Source organism: Oryzias latipes, chromosome 12 (assembly GCF_053564925.1).
Source record: "Oryzias latipes strain Hd-rR chromosome 12, Olatipes_Hd-rR_3.1".
NCBI lineage: Eukaryota > Metazoa > Chordata > Actinopteri > Beloniformes > Adrianichthyidae > Oryzias > Oryzias latipes.
Window position 1 is genome coordinate 5,650,171 of NC_136248.1, and position 22,601 is coordinate 5,672,771.

At 44.9% G+C, this 22,601-nt stretch overlaps 2 protein-coding genes across 2 annotated transcripts; both read left to right on the plus strand.

Annotated features, from left to right (window-relative positions):
- Positions 1-359: 359 nt before the first annotated feature.
- On the plus strand, positions 360-4,984 carry LOC101161495 (annexin A1). The gene is made up of 11 exons (XM_004075081.5): positions 360-643; positions 730-835; positions 968-1,062; positions 1,752-1,865; positions 2,189-2,279; positions 2,405-2,541; positions 2,674-2,764; positions 2,927-3,022; positions 4,260-4,318; positions 4,612-4,734; positions 4,804-4,984. The coding sequence occupies exons 1-11, from the start codon at positions 569-571 to the stop codon at positions 4,858-4,860; spliced, it is 1,044 nt and encodes a 347-aa protein (XP_004075129.1). The 5' UTR covers positions 360-568; the 3' UTR covers positions 4,861-4,984.
- A 2,027-nt stretch (positions 4,985-7,011) lies between these two features.
- On the plus strand, positions 7,012-16,312 carry slc30a5 (solute carrier family 30 member 5). Its single transcript, XM_011482054.4, has 17 exons — positions 7,012-7,098; positions 7,217-7,505; positions 10,282-10,404; positions 10,499-10,565; positions 10,697-10,782; positions 10,850-10,937; positions 11,275-11,362; positions 11,437-11,513; positions 11,591-11,761; positions 13,014-13,302; positions 13,378-13,586; positions 13,671-13,828; positions 13,905-14,034; positions 15,026-15,242; positions 15,306-15,532; positions 15,732-15,860; positions 16,045-16,312. Exons 2-17 carry the CDS (start codon positions 7,429-7,431, stop codon positions 16,213-16,215), a joined length of 2,307 nt encoding a protein of 768 aa, XP_011480356.1. The 5' UTR covers positions 7,012-7,098; positions 7,217-7,428; the 3' UTR covers positions 16,216-16,312.
- The last annotated feature ends 6,289 nt before the right edge of the window (positions 16,313-22,601 follow it).

Sequence of the window (22,601 nt, forward strand, 5' to 3'; positions counted from 1 at the left end):
GCCCCGGGCAGCATTTGTGTAACTGTGATTCATGAACATCTTTTCCCCACGGGCTCACCAACTTTGCCCTTTTTAATGTGGGCCCAACCCAGTCTCATTTCTCAGACAGTCTGTATCCACCCGTTAGAACCGTTGTGACTAAGGCCTTATTGGAAACCTTTCCTCATTAAGCTACAGCACAGGCTTTAACTTGACTTTAATGACAGTTTCGTTAAAGCCCTGCCCGTGCAGATTTTGATCCGTGCTGACCATCCCTACAGCTCCTCAATTGGGAACTTCAGGTGAAAAAATGTGGACCTTCAGGTTTGGTGTGCGCAAAGCCAGAAGGTATATCTGGGTGTGTGCAGGACGCTCCTGACTCACAGCGTGTGTCTGATGGGGCGTGGCTTCTCTTACCTGGTGGGATCGCTGCTAGACAGGTGGCGGGTGATTGGCAGATCATCGGCAGGTGAGCAGAAACCTGCCTGAAAGGGGCGGAGCCTGTAGTAAAAACTCCGCAGGTGCAGCTGGTGGCTTCACCAGCCTCAGACAGTTTCTCTAGGATCCAGGTCTCCCGTTTGAAGTCGAAATGGCCATGTTCAAAAAATTCTTCAACAACATCATCCACACGAAAGACTCCGACAACAAGAAGGTCCCGGAGCCCGTGAGTCCCGGCACGCGCCTCTGATGAATGAGAGCAGGTTTGGATTTGTTGAAATCTTATGATGAGTCTGGTTTTTGTCTGTGAAGGTGAAGGAAAAGCCCAAACCAAAGTATTATGGGACAGTCACGCCTCATCCGGACTTTGATGCCAGCAAAGATGCCGGGGTTCTTCGGAGCGCCATCCAAAGCAAAGGTGAGCGCGGGAAGCTGCGGGGCCTGCGGGGCTTCAGCCTCTGCAGAGGCTGCGGTTTCCGGTTTCCTGCTCGGATCTTAATGTGGTGACTTTACCTGCAGACAGAGATGGTTTTTATTTGTTTATTGTCAGGAGTGGATGAAGATGTGATCGTTGCTGTTTTGGCGAAACGAAACAATGAGCAGAGGCAGAAGATCAAAACGGTTTATGAGGCATCTGTGGGGAAGGTAAGTGAGGAAAATCCCGTTTGTTTAGCTTCCAGAACTGAAGTGTAGGTTAATTTATGGAAAAAGTAGCCTTTTTTTATTTGCGCATGCGCAAAAGGCGGAATGAAGAATATTTTCTTAAAAGGTCAAAATTATTGTCAATGAAGCAGGCACTCCTGCTGTTGAGATGAAAAACTTTAATGTTATGAGAACAGAACTAAAGCTCATCCTTCCACTTAAAATGTAACCGCTAAGCGAGCTAAACTTTTCCACAATTCTCAGATGTGTTTGTCTTGTTCTTCTACTATACTTTTCCCTCTCCAGTTTGAATATTTGATTATTTAAAAAAATGTTTTTCTGAAAAGAATAATATATTTACTTTTAATTTAAATAAATTTAAAATTCTCTTCAGTTAGTGTGACAATTATAAAGGATTTTTTTATAACATTTAAAACTAAATAAATAACACATCGAAGAGCCTCAAAAAGACTCTACAAGATGTGTATAGATGGATAGATAGTGATGTTTGGCTCAGGTTGATGTGCATGGCTGATTTTTTTTGTTTTTTTAATAATGTGGTGTTTAAAAAAAAAAACAAAAAAAAAGGTTCCCCCCACACTTGTAGTAAAGCCTGATGAAGAAATCAGCGGATTACGTTTAAAAAAACACAGTGTTGTGCGTTACTCCTCTGTGTCCTGCTGTGTGTTCAGAAGCTGGAACAGAGCCTGAAGGACGTTCTCAGATCACATTTGGAAGATGCGTGTCTGGCTCTGCTCATGCCACCGGCAAATTATGATGCCCATCTGCTCAGGAAAGCCACAAAGGTAAAAACTTTTTTGTTTTAAATGCATCTAATGCCTGAGTTCAGTGTTGCCAGATTGGGCAGATTCCCACCCTTTTTAGCAGTTTTGATTCTGATTTTGCAGGGGGAAATTGCTTTGTGTGGGTGGACATAATTAGTGCGGGTTTGTTTTTTTTTTTGTTTTGTTTTTTTCTTGTGTGGTCTGGTTGTTTTGGTGTATTTTTTTTTTTTACTTCAGGCTTGAGGCTTTGCTATTTGAATGCATCTGCTGGGATCCATGTCTTTTCTCAGACTTTGTATCGGTAAATTGAATATTTATGCTGAATGTTCTGGGTTTGCCTTCAGGGCCTGGGAACAGATGAGAATGTCCTGGTGGAGATTCTAGCAACAAGGTCAAACCGAGAGATTGAGAACATCAAAAGAGTCTTCAAAGAAGGTTTTAAGACACTCCACTCTGTTATTCTTCACACGAGCTCTAAATTCCGGAAATGGATCAGGGTTGTGCAGTTGCAGACCCTGGTCTATGGAGCAGCTGTAGCATCTGAACTGTCGCTTCCTCAGAGTACAAGACCGAGCTGGAGGAGGTCATCAAGGATGAGACAAGCGGCGACTTCACCAAGGCCCTCCTTGCCATGTTGAGCGCCAAGAAGGATGAGGGCGAGAAGGTGGACTTGGAGCTGGCCCAGAAGGACGCAAAGGTAAAAGCAGCCGGTTCTTTCTAACCCAGTACCTGCTGGATGTTTGGACACGCCTCTTCTCCACGACACGAACCACAGCCTCATAGAGAGGCTGTAAATTCTTTTTTTTTTTTTTTTTTTCCGTGTCTGCAGATTCTTTTTGAAGCAAGCGGTAATTCTAAGATCAACGTTTCTACCTTTATTGAAATCCTGACTTCCAGGAGCGGCCCACAGCTCAAAAAAAGTGAGTTTGAAAGCAGACAAACAGGTTGCCGCTCTCAGACGGCCTGAACACACCCAGCATCTACCTAATCCAAGATCTGACTCAAATAACCATCACTCTGGTGGTACAAGCTTCCAACACTTTGCGTTAGCGGCAGCTGCATGTCTTCTGTGATTTCTGCAGCGTTCCAGCATTACGCTAGCGTCAGTGACACCTCGCTGCCCAAAGCCCTGGAGCTGCAGCTCAAAGGAGACATCGAAGACTGCCTCATCGACATCGGTGAGTGAACCACCGTCCAGTTGTGTATGTTCTTGAAGCTACCACTCCTCTCAGATGCAAAGGAAAATGATTTAATCTGTTTTGAGCCTGGTTCTGAGCTTTCAAATAGTCCAGACTGTAGTGATTTTCACTCACACAAACGCACCTTTGTTTGAATTCGCCCACATTTTCTTCCAGGAACGACTTTTTAAGGTCATAAAACAGGATCTGCTAGTTTTCAGGCTGAAACAAGTTTAAAGTCAGTCGTCCAGGTCCTTAAGCTGCAGATCAGCGTCACATCATCCCACTCCCACCACCACGTTTCACTCTGAAACTGTTTGGATGCTTCAGATGTTTGATACATTCTGTCCATTCCCATCTTATTGGAGTATGTTTGTTTTTACCAAGGTTTTGAGGAATGTTCCTGAGTCTTTGCATTCTTTTTGCTCATCAAAAACTCTCCCATGGATCCATCTTTGTCCAGATGTCTCCTTCTGACTGAATCATGAACTCTGACCTTTTTGTATAAAAGTTTAAGAGTTGCGAAAGAATGCTCTTAGATTGATATCGGTTAACAGGAGAGCTGGTCAATCCAGATAAATTAGAAATGCAAACAAAACGCCTACGGTTGCCAGGCAGCGTCTGCCCTGAAAGCAAAACTCCTTCCTGCAGCTCCAATCACGCCAACTCAAACAAATGTTTGTATTTCTGGAATGAAAAACTTTCTTTGAAGAAAAAACTTTTTGGAGTTTACTCGAAAAATGTATTTTCTAAAACACTTTAACCATTTTTTTTTGTTTCCCCATCAGCTGTTTGTTTTTGTTTTTTTCTTTTTTTAATAAAACCTTTTTTTTTTTTTCTCCAGTGTTTCATTTTCAGAAGCTGAATCAGATCACATATGTGCAAATAAAAGCACACCAGTGACTGATTAAAGGAAGTCGCCTGGTCTGTGGATTTAACAATGTTTTCCAATATTTGCATCATCTGGATCACAGCTGAGACCCAGATTCTAGTTTGAACATTCCCCTCTGCAGATGCGGAGTTTATCCCTAAGTAGGAGGTGAAAAGCTCTGAGTGTATTTGCCTTGTAAAAACAAACCCAGCCTCTTAGGTCATCAATTTCAAAACGTGTGATTTTAAATGTTGGAGTCTGCCTCACAAGTGAACATTGGTGATCTTTTGCAGCTGATTTATTGAATTTTTTTAATGTTTTTTTTGTTTTGTTGTTTTTCTCTTCATGTTCCTCTTTGCCATGCAGTGAAATGTGCCTGGAACACGCCGGCTTTCTTTGCTGAGAAGCTCCATAACTCCATGAAGGTGTGTATGAACCTGAAGTTTACTTGATTTAGAATTTATATTACTTTTGTCAATAAGTTGGTAAAATACTGCAGTGATAAAGTATCAAAAGGTTTCTAGCTATGTAAAACTGATCATATAGATAGATAGATTACTAATAAGTAACGTATTTTCTTTTGAGAATCGGTTTTCAAATGTAGTAAAGGTTTAGACCATGAAATATCAGGAAATCTCTTAGTTTGGCTAATACCATAATATCCTAGCATGCCTGGTGATGGTATAATAGGATCCAGCATGTCATGAATCCGTTACAGGGCAGCGGCACGCGGGATAACACTTTGATCAGGATTCTGGTGAGCCGCTCCGAAGTGGACCTGAAGAAGATCATTGAGGAGTACAAGGCCATGTTTGGCCGACGCCTGCAGGAGGACATACAGGCAAGAAAAAGAGAACTTTGTCTTTTTTGTTCACAAGGTACTTGTGCTGAAAGTATTTGTATTTTACAGAAAGACACTAAAGGAGATTACCAGCAGATCCTGCTGGGATTGTGTGGACCTCACTGAAGATCTGAACCCATCACTTGGACATCCAAAAACTTTGCATCAATTAAAAACCCAACATACTATCTTAACATCTTGTGAATCTCGCTATTCTGTTGATGTATCAATAAAGTGCTATCCCAAAACATCTAGTTTCTAACCAGATCAATAGACAAAAGAACCAATTAAAAATTCTTGAGTAAAAAGGGGACAAGAAAATTCTCCATTGATTGGTAAAAATGGAGCATATGAATGTTTTTCTCAAGATCCCAAACTGTTAAGTCACACCTGAGCTACGTGCTGAGCTAAAGCAAAGTAGATAAAATGAAGGTATCCAAAAATAGTTTATATTCATATTTCTATATTTTGTAATATTGCTCTGACATTCTTCTACATCTAAATAAAACCTGAGACCCTGTGTGCACTTATGGAGACATGACCCTGCGAAGGCTTCCCTTATTCAAGAACACTGGTAAAAGGAGAATAGATTAGGATCACTCCCTCTACTTCATATCGATTTCTAATTAAAAATGGAAATGTTTTCTTGAAACACCTATTGGTTTTTGTGTTAATGTTTTATTTTTGACAAAAGGGCATCAGTTTTCTTTTTTGCACACAATTTTAGAATTTGAACATGTTTGGAACAGTTAAAGTAATTCATACTTCTACTACAACAAAGAACATCTCCCAGCCGCCTCATTGCTAAAGGATTTCTGCAGTTTCAGAAATCTGTCATCTTTTTTTCCTCTCATTGTGTTGATATATTTTTTAAACAGCCTGAGCAAGTTTAATGCTTTAATTTCCCTCCTTAAATTGTTTAATTTACAATGAGCATTTCTGATCATTTACATACTAGAACACTGACGGAGCTTGCATAACAGAACATTTAAAAAAAAAACTGTTGTATTCAAGATAAAGTGTACATGAAATGGCATTTAGGTATTTGTGTTTTGTGATTTTACAATTCTAAAATTTTCTGATTTTAAGTTTTTTTTCACACAAAGCTTTTTATAAAATTCAAAACTCCCCTTTGATAAATTTGAAACTGGGGGTTTACACTCGAGGATTTACATCTTTGAATGAAATGTTTGAAACAATGAAACAGAGGTATTAAATAGTCTACCTTTTACTGTTCAGTGAAAATATTTCAAATTTAACACCACTATTTTAGGTGCATGGGTGTCAATTTGTAGTTCAATATTTAAATTCATATCTCATAGAAAGTCCATGAAGATCTGCATTAGAATAGTTATGAGGGGCCAGGAAAATATTTAAGATTTAAATGTACTATTGAAGCTCCGCATGGAGAAAGTTTTTTCTTAAATCTATTCATTTTTTTATTTATTTTTTGTTGCGGGGGGGGGGGGTTGCTCCATAAATCCATTAAGGTGTGTATTAACCCATACACAAAATAACTGTAGTGTCATCAACCTATTGTGTTACTTGTCGAGGTCCTTCTGACACAAGTGAAGGTTCAAAATCTAATAAACAGTTTGGGTGAGCCTTGTGTCACATCAGAACTGAAATCCTTTGTATGTACCCTCAGGAGGAGAAACTGAGCGGTTGGAGAAGGATAAAAAAAAAACATTATTGAGACCACAAAGCAGATGTCTTACATAATAAGATCATTTATATTGATGAATGTAAAGCCAAAATCTATGGAGCCTTGGACATGACATTAAACAAACAAATTCACTTTTTGTATGCACAAATCGCTATATCTTGTGGCCACAAATCATCATTGTGTTCCCACATGTCATTATTTTGTGTATCACGAATGCTAATTTGAGGGAAGAATTTATTATTTTTGTTATTGTCTTGTTCAGCGCTCTGTAAAAGTCTATATAAATAAGAGTTTTGATTATAAAAACTTTCTTAAACAGATCAAAAGCCTTGCAGAAAGCTAGAATTAAAGGAAACCGTGATTTTCTGTTAACAAATTTTATTCCAATGAATCAAGAAATGGTTCAAAATTATTATGTTTTGGTATTTCTTCAACAAATCCTGATTGAGTTTAATTCTTAAAATTCCAGGTTTTTAACTGTTGACCATACTATCAATTGTTTTCTTAAGTTAAATCAAAGGATTTCAGTAAAATTTAATTCAGAATTGTTTTAGTGCTCTGAAAACTTAAGGTTTTAATAAAGATTTACCAAAAAAAATCAGAACATAGTACCGCGCAGGCGCAGCATTTACCCACAATACTCGCACGTGACGTGTCCGGAAGTGTCGTGGCTTAATGGACAGACCTGTTATTTTAACGTAATCCTTTTATTTCTTCGTGGTACTTTAGTTATTTTAAGCGAAACATTTTGAATGATGTTGTCGTAAGTTATCGGCCGGACCGGTGTGTTTGTTTTTCTGTTTATTTGTCTAACAGCTGTTCCAAACTACAAGGAAAACCTCTTTTCTGCCGAACCAGCCCAGCTGCTGAGCTAGCTAAGCTAACAGCTAACTCTTACAGAGAGAAGAGTTTGGAAGAAAAATGTCGGACTTTCCTCCTGAGGCAGAAACGCTCTGCTAGCCTGACGTGGGTGGCGGTTGTGGCAGCGTTTCATTAGCGATGTGAAGTGTTGGTGTCCGGGGCTCAGAATGGACTCGGAGGAGAAGTACAGCAGCAATGTCCTGTCCGGGGGGAAGCTGGGCATGGTGGAGGTGCCGGACTCCAGGTAACAGCTGCACGTCACCCTACCTGAATCATGGGCCCCACTGCGTTTCCAGTGTCATCCTTTGATGAGCTTCGGACTCGTGTAAAGTGTATTTCACCTTTTTGCGTTTGATTTTCAGAGTCCAATCCAGAAAAAGAAGGGAAAAATCGGTGCTATGATTCAGATGCACAATGAAGTCGTTTTGCAGCAAAAAGTTCCTGAGATCATCATGTTCTGAAGCTCCTGTGAACCTTAAGATTCACAGATGCAAACAATCTAAGGAATAATAATCAATGCAAGTGAAATGTTTGTCATCAGGGATGACTTGATTAATGTCATCATGTTGATCTTCACATAGAAAATGCTGTAAATCACTTCATTATATCTTTGTGTCGATTAGCATTTCAAACTATTTCATCTCTTTTTTTTGTGCCAAATCTGCTTTGACTTTATTTTTAACTCCTTATCTGTTCAGTTTAGTTATGTGAAGAATGTTTTTCATAACTAATCAAAATGTATTAAATAGAAATTTGCCAAATTAACCTATTTTTTGAAATTGGTGTTAAATCAGAAATCAAATTGAAAACCATCAAACAAAAACATTTGTTTTGTTACTCGGGTCAAGATTTTACACCCAGGAGTCTGTGCTTTGTTAGACCGATTAGTTTAGTTTTTATTTTTTTTATTTATACCACTACACACAATTTGACCATATTTTTTTTAAAGTTTCCCTCTTCCTATTCCATATTAAATTTGGGTCATAAAGAAAATAGTGTTTTGTTTCTCGTACACCTTGTTAATTTGTTTTATTTATTCTGCATATTTTTCTACATAAAATCCCAAAGCACATTACAGAATTACTTAAAAATCTTGTGCAATTGAGATGAAAGAAAAGATCCTAAAATGAAAACAAACCGCATGAACAGAATTACAGAAATATGAGAAATGCAAGCAATCGAACCATAAAACCCAATCCCCCCTAAAGCTGGTCTGAATAAGAAACTGCTTAAAGGGAAAGGGGGGGGGTCTTCCCCAACTATAAAACAGGTTTTAGGCACCAAGAATAGGTGTTGGCTACACCAATTCATAGAAACTTCAGAATAAACTGGTTTAATGTTTCTAAAAACAAATGGTAAAATCCTCCTTTCCAATCGAAGGGCAAAATAGAGAAAAGTCTGTTTGTCTCCTAGCTGATGTTTAAAGTCAGCATCCTGCACAGTTTGAAAACAAGTGAGTCACACAAGCATTATTGAAATGAGATGGGGGAAAAAAAATCTTTCACTGGTTAGAATGTGATAAAAGTGTCCCTAATTAGGATCTATGTCTCATATTATCAAAGCAAATATAGAGGTTTTCGAGGCTTCACTGGACAGAAGAAACTGAATAGCTAATTTTCTGGGTTTTTATGAAAGATCAGTTTAGTTTTTGCTGAATCCGTGTGGAGAGTACGATCAGCTAACCAGTTTTGCACGACTGCTACAATAAGTCAAACAACTTGCTAAACCCCAAATCAGTAAAAGGATATAAATCGCTGCATGCCACCTTTTTATACAAATATCTATCCATTCATCTTCAGAAACCGCTGAGTCCCTTTCTGGGTCACTGGGTTGCTGGTTCCTATCCCAGCTACTGGTAGCTGAAGTTGGGGTACACCCTGGACAGGTAACCAAACTGTTGCAGGGCCATGCTATCACATTCACACCAAGGAGCAACTTGGAGACACCAATTAACCCGTGAGGCATTGGACTGTGGGAGGAAGCTGGAGAAAACGCACACGTCTATGTACGAGGAGAGAGAGCACGCAAACGCCACACAGAAACGTTCCAGTCGGGATGTGAACCAGGACCACCGGATGCTGTGAGGCCTGATGCTGACCACTGCAGCCCCTTTTATAGAAATCCTTCAGATAGTTGATAAGTTGACCAAGCGAGCCAAGAAACAAAAATACAACATCAAACGGAGGCCGGAGTAGCTCCAGAAAAAGCTTTGCGATGCATTTCTCCTCTGAACTTGGCATTCAGGTGCAGATAAGCCTCCAATGTCAGTCAGGCTCATGGACTCAGTTACTGTTAAGGTTTATAACTGTTGAACACCTCATGCACAAGAAGCTCAGGTGACGTTTGTCTGCAGCATTTTCTGTCCAACGGTCAAGTTATGGCCATTGACTGTATAAAAGAACTGGACTGAGAGGCCCCTGCCCCCCTTGCTGGTTCCAAACAGGAAGTACTTGCTGGTTCCAAGAAACCAGAATCTCGTTGACTTTTATATAGAAATCAACAGCTGTTTGTCAGAATTAGCATTCATGCTGTTAGCATGTTGTTGTTGATCTTATTCTTTTTCAGGATATTTTTATTCTGTAGTTCAAGTTATTCTAGTTATAAACTGACCAAATAGAAGGAGGTGGTTTTATGTTGAAACTTCAAAACGTTTGATCAAGAGATGCTCCTGAGCCCACTTTCAGTGGTCGGGGGTGTGGGCTTCCAACAAGCTCACTCCTGATTGGTGAGAATGGTTGCCATAGAAACGTTGACTCAACCTGACTTGCAGCATTCACTGCTTTACTGATGTCGACTGAATGGACTTCATTCGGTTGGAGCTGAAAGTAAACCTTTTTCTATGGGTGACGTCACACTCTGTCCAGTTCTCATTTACAGTCAATGGTTATGGCTGAAGTTCACGCTCATTGATCAGTTTTTTGTTTTTATGCCAGTGGGTGATGGTTTCCAACAGGATCTAAACGTCTGAGAATAAACAGCAATAAACGTTTTCTTCATGACGCATGTTTGTCTCCTGACAGGCTGACGAAGTACATCGCTCTGCTGGTCGTCTCCAAGGTGCTCAAAGCTTTAGGAGTCTTTGAATCCTACGACATCTTAAAGTTTGTCCACATAGTTCAGTTCATCTTCATCTTAAAGTTGGGGTGAGTTTCTTCATTTCAGAAGCACCGGGAGTTTGGTGTGTGTGACTGCAGCCTTTGGGATGTCATGAGCTGCTTCTTTTTTCATTTTTTTCAGGAGTGCTGTTATTTTGCTTGTCTTTCAAAAGCCTTTTTCATCCGGAAAAATCATCTCCAAAAGACAGGTGTGTTGGATTCCCTCAATACCAAAGATTTGCCAGAAGAAGGGAAAGATAAAAAAAAAAAGCTGTTCCCTTTTGGATCCCTGACGGTTTGTGTTGATCATTTGAGAGTTTTTTCCCCTGCTGTTTTTCAGTGGATAAAGCTGCTGAAGCACGCCGTTTTCAGCTGCGTGGTTTCCCTCCTGGGCTTCTTCGGCCTGACTCTCTGTGGTCCTCTGAGGTAGGATGCACTGTGGTGATGTGGAGCTGCAGCTGCTTCTGTGCGTTTACCAGCGTGTCTCCTGCAGGACTCTGCTGCTGTTTGAACATGCTGACGTGGTGGTGGTCGCGCTCCTCAGTGTCCTGTTTACCAACTCCGGAGGAGGACCGTCCAAAGTAGGACCGCCCTGTTCACTCACACTCTTTACAGACTCTCATTTTTAATGCATTATTGTTGTGAGGAGGACTGGAAATGAGCTATTCATGGATTAGAATGACATTTTCTGCAGAGATTCTGTTCTTTCCTCCATTTCAGTTCTGTGAAATCTTAACTTTTGGTTCTGTAAGCATCTTTACTGCTTCTATAGGGAGGCCATGGGCTAAATCATAGTTTAACCATGGCTATTGTCTATTGAAATGCTGGAAAAATACTTTTTTTTCACTCTGTCAGTCTCTGTTGTTTCCTAAAAAAGAATCTGAGTTTTTCTTTTTTCTGGATGGTGTCTCTGTTCAGACCAGAGGAGCTGCTCTGTTCATCATCGCCGTGATCTGCCTCCTCCTCTTCGACAACGACGACCTCATGTCCAAAATGGGAGATCACCGTATCCTTGGTTGCTGTCCTTCTGCCCAACTTTTCTGCTCGCTGACCTGTTAACCTTGACAGATGTCTCTGCAGCTGAAGGACATCACGACAGCGCTCTCACTCATTTTCTCTACACGGCCATCTCTTTTTTGGGCGTTGCAGATCATAAAGTACGGTTCTTTTGAATGTCTTGTAAAGCCAGCACAGGCTTTGCATCGTGACGGTCCCATTCTCTGCTCCCTGTTAGGGTGGAGTCGTGCTTCTGGTGGTGTCTCTGTTCCTGAAGGTTGGCTTCCACACGGCTGCCAGGAAGTTGTCAGTGGAGATCGGAGGCTCCAAGCGTCTCTACGCCCTGGACAGCTTAGTTTCTGCCGTGGTGCTGCTCCCCTGGGTGATATTCCTGTCTGTAACCACAGAAGTGAGTAAACTAGAGGAGATGGGACTTAATTGGTCGTTTCAGCATGGCAATCCTTTAAGAGCATCCTTAAACAAGACGGCGTCACAATAAAAAAATATTTTCTAAAACACTGGTTGAAGGGGTGGAGTTGGCTTTTCATGATGAGGTCTCACTCAGTTTGCTTTGATGAACTTTTCTCCTGTTTTTTGTGTTCGCGACACTCTGGTTGTGCAGCTCCGGTTTTGTTGATGTATTCTTGAAGTGAGTAGCCGTCCAACCGAGCTTTAGGAGGTATTAATAGAGCGCGGACACTGTTGGAGCCCCAGAATTTTCTATTCCTGAGGTTTTTCTTGGTGCCATCTTAACTTTTCTCTCTGCTGAGCTCCTGTGGCCTTTTCGCACTTGATCAGAAATAGGGATCCATCACTGTATATGAGAACTGGACTGAGTCAGTGTGCCTTCCCCCATAGAAAATGGTTGACTTCCAGTTCCAACCCAATGAAGTTAAAGTTAAAATCCCATTAGCTGTCACACACCTAGGTGTGTGGCATTTGTTTTCTGCATTTGGCCCATCCCATGGGGGAGCCGTGAGCTGCAGACACAGCCGCGCTCTGGGACCATTTGGTGGTTTAACCCCCCCACTCCAACCCATTCATGCTGAGTGTCAAGCAGGGGGGGGGGCATTGGGTCCCACTAAATCCAGGCCGAGTCTTTATGACTAGGCTACCTTCCAGTCACAGGGCGGACACTCTTCCATAAGGCCGCTAAGATGGGCGATTCAGTCAATTCAGTCACCATTTTTTGTGTGTTGGAACCAGAACTCGTCAGTGAGCAGCGATTGGTTTAGTCATTGCTTCTATGGCAACCGCTCTTGCCAATCTGGAGCGAGCTTGTTGGAAGGCCACACCTAAAAGCAGGTTCAGGAAAGTCTGTCCAACACTTTGTACGTTCAACATGCTTTGATTGAGGCTTCTGATTGGTCAGTTTATAACTTGAATAACTTGGAATGAAAACAATATCTAAAACATTTTAGATTATCAAGAACATGTTAATAAAAGGTTTTAGAGCCAGAAAGGTTATTCTGACAAATAGTAACTGCTGTTTATTTCTCAATAGTCTATGGGATTTTGGCTGCTTGGAACCAGTGGATGCTTCCTGTTTGGAGCGCCAGGGGGGGGAGGGATTCACTCTGTCCAGTTCTCTCATACAGTGGAGTGAACACATGGCGATGTTGCATTTATGTGCAATTGTTTATTTCTGCTTCTCAAACCAGAGTAAAGTGGAGTCGTGGGCGACGCTGGTCTTTCCGTTCGGGATGGTCATTTTCTCCGTCATGATCCTGGAGTTTTACGTGGAGGCCGTCTGCAGCGCAAAGATGGAGGCTCCCAGGTGTGCTCGCTACGGCACCTTCGCCCTCTTCTCCAGCGGACTGCTGCTGGCCAACTTCTGGACCCACCCCCTCACGGATCAGATCCGATCTATGAGCATCCCCCCCAAGCTCGTCAGCACTGAGCACGTGCTGTCCGGTGGCGTGATGGTCAGCGCCGTCTTCTTCCTTATGTGTAAGTGACAGGAAGTGACGCGGCCGTTTCTGCAGCGTGACGACATTCCAACCCAGCTGTGTGACCTTTCCACAGCCTCCAGCATTCTAGCAGCTCCCTCAAAGATGGGGCAAAAAGGCACCTTGGTGGGGTACTCCCCTGAGGGAACGCCCCTGTATAACTTCATGGGGGACGCGCTGCAGCACACGTCCCAGTCGCTGCCGCGCTTCATCAAAGATTCGCTCAAGCAGATCCTGGAGGAGTACGACTCCAGACAGATCTTCTATTTCCTGTGCCTGAATCTGGTACGTGTGTGTTTGTCAGGGGAAATACTTTTACAGCTTCTAGTTCAGGGGACGTGGCAGTTATGGAACCGCATCTGCTTTCAGGCCTTCACCTTCGTGGAGCTGTTTTATGGCGTTTGGACCAACAGTCTGGGACTCATCTCTGACGGTTTCCACATGCTGTTTGACTGCTCCGCTCTGGTCCTGGGCCTGTTCGCTGCCCTCATGACCCGCTGGAAAGCCACCAGGATCTTCTCCTATGGGTGCAGTCTCCTTCACTACGCGGGGCAGCAGCCCGTCAGCTAGAGCTCCCAGACTGACGGTCAAACTGTTTTCCAGGTTTGGTCGAGTGGAAATTCTCTCTGGGTTCATCAACGGCCTGTTCCTGATGGTCATCGCCTTTTTCGTGTTCATGGAGTCCGTCACGCGTTTGTTGGATCCTCCGAACATCAACACAGACATGCTGACGGTCAGTTTCGCCGAGCTCCGTCTGACATCCCAGCAGCTGCAGGAGCAGAGCTGTCACGTCTGTTTATCGGACGTCCGGTTTAAAACAAGAATAAAAGAGTGACGCCGTTCAGCAGCCCTTCACCGATCTACTTCAGGACTTGAACATAGTCAGAGTAGAAGTTTGTCTAACATCATCAGGGGGACTGTTTCAGGTTTTAGGTGCAAGAACCTTCCCCTCTGAAGGGCTTTACTTCTATGGCATTGAAATCTACAGCTATGTTCAAAGAAATGCTGGTTCAACCACTTCCAATAAAAAGTCAACGTAAAGGCACATATATTTCTGTATCAGGCTTCTGGGTTCCAGACTGACAAGTCACTACTGCGCACATTTTTAAGATTTTGGTACAAAACAGGCAGCCGTTGAACACCAATCAGGGGCTCAGATTTGGTAGTGATGTATGGATGATTGACCGTTTGAAAATTGATCATGGAGGAGAAATTAATAATTACAGTTTGTGCCCAGGTGGAAATATATGACATTAAGTCTTTCATGTATCAGAATAGAGCCATAAAGTGAAAAAGCTTGGAGCAAAACTGCTAAATAAAGTGCCATCACAACCCCAAACCTAATATTAGTGGTGCAAAGAAAACAATATTGAAGCCGTACAGTTTGGATCCAGATTCCAGTTCAGATGAGGAAAAACCAAGACTTACATGGATCTATTTGTCTGCCGGTGGATCCATCAGAATGGAGCTTGTGGCCCACCAATAGTAGCTTCTGTGTCACAATTAGTCTTTTTCCAATCTCATTTTTTCGTTTGCTTCTGATTCAAAACGATCAGAATAAAGCAAAACACAAAGGCATTTTAAATCTAAATGTTCTTTATAAATGTCTCCCATCATCAGAAAAACGCTACAACAACACCATTTTCATCAGAGTGGGTCCTTGAGGCCGCCGGTTCAGGAGCCGCTTTCAGCTCCTCCTGTCACTCACAGCCTTCTCTCTGCAGCCCGTGTCTGTCGGAGGCCTGCTGGTCAACCTGGTGGGGATCTGCGCTTTCAGTCACGCCCACTCCCACGGCGGTAAAAGCTGCCAATCACACGACCACGGCCACTCCCACGGAGAGCACGGACACTCCCATGGCGGACATGGACACAGCCACGCCCATGGCGGACACGGGCACGCCCACGGCTCTCTGACCGGAGGCATGAACGCCAACATGAGAGGTGAGTCTGAGACGCACGCCAGGAGACGGGACCCGGAGCCTAACGCCCTCATGTCCTCTGCAGGCGTCTTCCTCCACGTGCTGGCCGACACCCTGGGCAGCGTGGGCGTCATCATCTCCACCCTCCTCATCCGCCAGTTTGGGTGGTTGATAGCTGACCCCATATGCTCGCTCTTCATCGCCACTCTCATCTTCCTCAGCGTCATTCCCCTCCTGAAGGAAGCCTGTGAGGTTCTTCTTCTACGAACTCCTCCCGAGCATGAGAAGGTGCTCAATGGCGCTTTGGAAAAGGTGCGGAGTCGTGGAATTCTCTTATGGTTTTTGCCGTGGGGGGTGGGGGAGGGCAGAGCGAGTGTCGTCCTGCAGCTTTGGGATAACGTCCGCTCTTTGAGGCCGTTTTTGGAGGAACGTCTGAAATCCCACGCTGACGTCTCTGCTGGAAGGAGGCGTTGAATTGTCGCCAGATGACAACAAAGTTCTCCTCTTTCAGATCGATAAGCTTGAAGGAGTTTTGTCGCACAGAGACGCTCACTTCTGGAGACATTCTGCAAACATGGTGGCCGGCACCATCCACCTCCAGGTCATGTCAGACGTGGTGGAGCAGAGGATCACTCAGCAGGTCGGTCATTCTGACGTTTGGCTAAGACAAACCTGGATGTGTTGCTTTTCTAGCCCTTGTGGGGTCCAGATGACCCCACTCCCAATGTCAACGTGCCCCCTGGAGGCACGTTGACATTGGGAGTGGGGTCATCTGGACCCCACAAGATGGCACAAGGGCTTAAACTGACCCTCTCCTCCTTTAGGTGACGGCCCTCCTGAAAGACGCGGGGGTGAACAATCTGTCGGTGCAGGTGGAGAAGGAAGCCTACTTCCAGCACATGTCAGGACTCAGCTCCGGGTTCCACGAAGTCCTGGCGATGACTCAGCAGATGGAGTCCATGAAATACCCGAGTGACGGCACGTGCATCATGTAGCTTCAGTCAGACGGACCAAATGGGGGAAACGGCGTCTCTGAGAGACCGCCGCGTGTACAGAGGACGTTTGTGGAAAAATAAATCTTCTTTTGTTCCATTCGTCTCTGCTGCTGATTAGCCTTCGCGTGTTTGGGTTCTGTCACTGCGGGATCCGTTGCTCATTTAGAAAGAAACGTTGGGAATAAGAGAGAGAGATTACAGTTAGGTTTGCACGCAGGGGGCGGGGCCATCATTTTTTTTTTTTTTTTTAACTTGACCTGTCCAACAGCTAGGCAAACAGATGAGAGCTGAGGGCCTCTTGTGTTGGACATATTTTATTCTAACAAGAGGGGTTATTCATCTTCAGACAAACCAAAGGTATGTCTGAATAAACCCCTTTTGTAATTGAGGCCAAACTTTATTAATTTCAATCATGTTTGAAAATCTTTGGTGTTGGACCGGACGGAAAAGGAAAGAGGGGAACAAGAGAGAGGGACGTTAGAGAGAGGGGGGGGTAGGAGGGTGATAATAGGAGGGGAAGGGGGGTAAGACCATGAAGCAGCATAGAGCAGGCAGGTTTACTGGTTGTTTATCGTTACGGTACGGTTCAAATGTAGTACAAAAAGGGCGGGGCCTGTTCACACACACTCAAATATTATCAACACACCTGCTAGCCGCAGAAATGTCCACATGTCAACATGCACACAAAACAGATAGTGTTCACGAACGCATACTTATGCCTTTAAACCAACTAGTGTGAAATCTTTCATTCATTCAATCATGCAAACTATTAGTGCAAAGGTGAGCTAACACCTGTGCTCAGGTGAGTGTTTATGTTCTTCTAAAATGGATGGTGGAATGTGAAAAGAAGGAGGAGGAGCGCCCAGCCACCCCCACACCCATACCCCCGCCGCAGCAGCAGCGGCAGCCGGAATTCCCCCAGCGCCGCACGGGAACAGGCAGGGAACAACCGCCCCCCGGGCGACCAAGACCGCCACCCAGGCCAGGGCCAGCAGGACCGCCGCGAGGCCCCCAGAGCCAGAGAGCAGGGAGGCGCAGAGGGAAAGAGAGCGCCGCCCCAGCCCAGCCAGGAAAGCAGCCCCCCGCCGCGCCAGAAGAGCCCAACGCAGGGCCCCACCGGAGAGGGACGCCCACAGCCCCAGACGAGCACCCCACCACCACCCAGGAGTTCCGGGCATCCCCCCGCCCCGACCCCAGGTACGAGCCAGGACCCCCCAAGGGAGACCCGCTCCGCACTCCAGGCAGCCACCCACCCGGCCCACGGTTGGTCCAGGTAGGAGCAAGGCAGGGGCCCGCCGCCCCCGCCCAGGAGGGGGGAACCCCGGGGAAAAAAGGGCGGCCCATAAGGGATGTTATAAATATGGCCCGACCAGGCTCGGCCATGTTGGAAGTTTGGCGGGGCCCAGCGCCCAGGGGCAAGGACCAGGACCCACCCCCCAGGGACACGAACACCCCCGGCTCAGGTGTAATATGAACCCCCCCACCGTGCGGAGAGAGCACCGCCGGGCCCAGGGAGCCGGCACCCAAGGGACACGGCCGCCATCGCCAAGGGGCCCACACCCCCCACCAGGGACGGGGTAGGGGACAGATGGACCCAGGTCCCACCTTCCTTGTAAAATGTGTGTGCGTGTATGGGTGTTTGAGAGGGTGTTTGTGTGCATGTGTGTGTGTTTATGTTTGAATGTATATATTGAAGGGGGAGGGGTGTGTGTACTAAGGGGGGTGCAGTTAAAATTGGCGAGTAGGGCACTAAGGGGACATCTCCTGATTACTCACAGTGATGTCCCCTCACCCTCCACACCAAGGGGCCCTAAATGTCTAAGGTGCGGTTAAAATTGGCGGGTAGGGTGCCAGGAGGACATCTGCTGCTTGCTGGCAGTGATGTCCAAGCACCCCCCCTACCAAGGACCCTACGTGTCTAAGGTGCAAATAAAACCGAAAGAGGGGGGGCCCACTCCATACGGCAACCATAGGAGGGGGGCCACTCCCAAGTAGCCCCCCCCCAAGGCTCATCGCAGGCTAAACCCCCCACCCCCTCACCCTAATATGAGGTTATATAAGGAAGGGGGTAAGTTGGGGACAGCTGGTAGACTGTCCCCCGGTGGTCAAACAGCCGTCCCCCAGCCCACCCCCAGCAAAGGGGCCAGGGCCACCCAGCCCAGGGGCCCACCCCCGGAGGCGCCGACACCCCAGGCCCGGCACCACCCACCCCACACAGAGAGAGAGGAGCCAGAAAGCGTCGCCCCCCCCCGGAGCAAGCCCAGGCCCCCACCCCCAGACGCCGGCCCTAGAAGAGCTCTGGTCAGGCCTCGACGGGACCGAGGAGGCCAACCGGCCGAGGCAACCACTGATTGCCTCAGCGGAGACCCCGACCCGCTAGCCCCCCCGACCCGTACTAATAATGGGCCCCCCCTCCCCCCCAGAACGCCCCCCCACAGGACAGGGCCGACAAGCCCCCCACCCCACCCCACCCAAGACCCCGCAGCCGAAGCGGGTGACACCCAGAGCGACCGGGGGCCCCGAGAGGGTTGTCCCGTCCCGTCCCAGAGCCAGGGAAGGGCCGATCCCAGCCCCAGGTGCAGATGGGCAGCCCATCCGGCGCCGCTGGGCCCCCCCCACCCGAGCAGGGCCCCCCGCCAACCCCCCCCAGTACAGGCAAAGGGACCACCCCCCCAAGCCAAGCCAGACCACCACCCCACCCCCCCACCACGCACCCCCACACCCAAGCCCAGAGGACCACGCAGCGCCCCAGCCCGCCCCACCCAGGCACCGGACCCGACCCCCCGACCAACGGAGCCCCCCACCGCCCCCGCCAGGCACCGGAAGCCCCGACCCCCACCCCAAACCACGGCAGAAGGGCAAGGAGCAGCGACGACCAGGCCCTCCACCCCCTAAGTCATGGAGTCAACCACAGGAGACCAGAGAGACTGAATTCTTTCAAAGTTACTTGAGCTTTGGGCTGACATTTTTTCCAAGCTGATATGATCAAACAGCAGATTTCTGTGTTGACTTATGTTTATATTTTTCTTGTTTTTCCAATTTATTAAAATAGTTTTTTTGGCAATACAAAGAGTTATGAAAATGATAGATGCTAATCCTTCTTCTATATCGATGGCACTCATGTCACCAAGCACACAAAGTGACGGTGAGGCAGTGATTGAAACCTTAAGCCAGACTGATAAATCGGCACATACCTGCTGCCAGAGAGCCCTGACAGGAGTGCAGAACCACAGTGCGTGCATGTAGCTGTCGGGTAGATTATTATCACAGTGCTCGCAAATGTCTGAGTTACTGAGACCCATCTTGAACATCCTCTGTCCAGTGTAGTAAATTCTGTGAAGAGTTTTGAGATGGATTAGCTGCAGATTTGGACTTTTTGTCAGTTTAAAGGTGTTTAGACAAAGTTCTGACCAGAAGCTTTCATCTGTGCTGATGCTCAAATCTGCATCCCATTTTTTTGTTGGAAGGGCAATATTGTTATCTAAATTACATAAAAGTTTGTATATTTTGGAGAGAGTTCTATTCATTGAAAAATTAATCAGAGTGGTAACTACATCTGGTAGCTTTAAATCGTCGTCTTTAATTTTATACTTTTTAGTAATACTTGATTTAAGTTGCTGATATTCCAAGAAGTTATTTATTCCATGTTTGTCTTGAAGTTCCTGGGGGGTTATGAATCTTCTATCAATAATTACGTGCTCTAGTTGTTTTATGCCCCCTGCTTGCCAAGCTGGGAAGTGAATCATTTTTTTGTTAATAAGGATGTCCGGGTTGTTCCAGATGGGTGTCATTTTGCACGGTTGAATTGATGATTTTGATATTTTGAGAAATTCCCACCAGGCTGTTAAGGTGGCATTTATATTAATGCTTTTGAAACAATCCTGTTTTTTAACTGTTTGGCTAATAAATGGTAGCTGTGACAGGTTGATCTTTCCACATAACACCTGTTCCAAGTCTAACCATGAGTTGGTTTCTGGATTATTTTTTAACCATTTTAAGATATATTGTAATCTATTTGCAAGAAAGTATTTGTGGAAATTAGGTAGTTCTAATCCTCCACAGCTTTTTGCAGATTTTAAAGTTTTTAGACTAATTCTTGCAGGTTTGTTGTTCCATAGAAAGCTTGATATGGATGAGTCTAATGTTTTGAACCATTTTAATGGCGGTTGTGTGGGAATCATTGAGAAGAGATAATTAACCTTGGGTAAGATTTTCATTTTAACCGTGGCTACCTTGCCCATAAGGGACAGAGGCAGGTTGGTCCAGCGTGTTAGATCGTCCTGTATGCTTTTCAGTAATGGGGTGTGGTTTAGCTGCACCAGTTCTGATAGTTTGGGGGAAAAGTAGATACCCAGATATTTGATATTTCCTGTTTTAACTGGAATTGTGAGTCTTTGTTCCATATTCCTGTTGAGTGGTAATAAAACAGACTTATTCCAATTAATGGAATAGTCTGATATGGAGGAGAATTCATTTATGATCATTGCTGTTTCATTTACAGAATGTAAATTCCTTAAAAACAGTAATATGTCATCCGCATAAAGACTAATTTTATGATGGCTGTGTTTGGTTTTTATTCCTATAATGCTCTCATTCTGTCTTATTGCTGCAGCTAAAGGCTCAATGAATATAGCAAAAAGAGAAGGAGAGAGTGGGCAGCCCTGTCTGGTTCCTCTTCCAAGAAAAAACCTGTTTGAAGTCTGTTTATTAGTTCTAACTGATGCATTGGGGTTGTGATATAATATTTTGATCCAATTGATGAATGCTTCTCCAAAACCAAACTTATGGAGGGCAGCAATAAGGAACTTCCAATTAACTCTGTCAAAGGCTTTTTCAGCATCCAGCGATAGTACCGTCATTTCCTGTTTTTTAATGGTGGCAAAGTCTATTATATTAACTAGTCTACGGACATTATCATCCGAGTGTCTGCCTTTGATGAATCCAGTCTGGTCGAAGTGAATTATGTGAGGAGTGATTTTTTCTATTCTCTGTGCTAGTGCTTTGCAGATAATTTTTACATCTGCATTGATTAAAGAAATGGGGCGATAGCTTGAAGGACTAGTGGGATCTTTGTCTGGTTTTAGAAGAAGAATTATGTTGGCTGAGTTCATGTTAGGTGGCATTGATTGGCTCTCATTAATAGATGTGACAGTTTTATAAAATGTTGGTGCCAGTTGTTCCCAGAATTCTTTATAAAACTCAGCAGGAAAGCCATCAGGCCCTGGTGCTTTACCATTGGGCATAAGTAACAGAGCTTCATGAAGTTCAGACGGCGAGAGCGGAGAATCTAAGTTTGTGATTTGATCCTCATTTAGCCTGGGTAGGTTTACATTATTAAGAAATGAGTCAATACTTTGCTCTGACGGATTGATCTGCGGTGTGTACAGGTTTTTATAAAAGTTTTCAAATTCGTTATTAATTTTGACCGGGTCATGGGGCCATCATTTTCTGAAAATGTCATGCATGACCATCGATGATGAGAACTAAACTGAGTGAGACGTCACCCTTAGAAAATGCTTTACTTCTGGCTCCAACCACGTAAAGTCGATTCAATCGCCGTTTTTTTGGAAAATGGACACGCCGTTTGAAGCTGGACAATATCGTTAAGCAACGATTGCTCTGAATTAATCTGAGTCAGTGTTTCTCTGGCAACCACTCCCACCAAACAGGAGTGAGCTTGTTAGAAGGCCACACCCCGACCACTTGAAAGGGGACAAGAGTCTTGGACGTTTTAAACGTTGGACCTGGCCAATCAGATGCAGTGAGGAGTATAACTTAAACTACAGAGAAAAATTAAAGCAGCGGGTGGCGTTGTAAGGGCCGCGGGCGCTACCCGCCCTCGCCACCACCTCCTGACCTTCCCTCACTGGCTTAGTGCCTTCTAAACGCCCCTCACTCTCCCTTTCTGCCCTTGCCACCCTGTGCAGAGTTGCCTGTGACAAATTCATGAAAAATGTTGGCTTTTCTGACGTTTTTTTATCCCCATAGCAACCATTCTTTGTGTCTGTCATCCGGGGTTGACAGACGGGTCCATAGCATCATTTTGACAAGATTTGGATTTCAAAGGCAGCTGAGGTTTTTAGTTAGCCACACCTGCATTCTTAAAACAATCATATCGAATGTTACTTCATTCAGCCTGAGCCAATCAAATAGTTGTCCACAATATTCTGGTAAAAATTGTGAGAGCAGGAGGGGAACGCCACTTTTTCAAACTTGCCGTGCTAACGCCGTTCAAAATCTACAACTTCCACTATTTCCCCCAAGCAGCTTCCCAATGATGCTCGAGGCGATACTTTGAATTTCCTAGGAGGAGTTTGAATTTGTACCTAAAGGTTGTTGTTTTTTAAGGGAAATGCAAGATGGTGGCCTGTTCTTGAGGTCAAAGG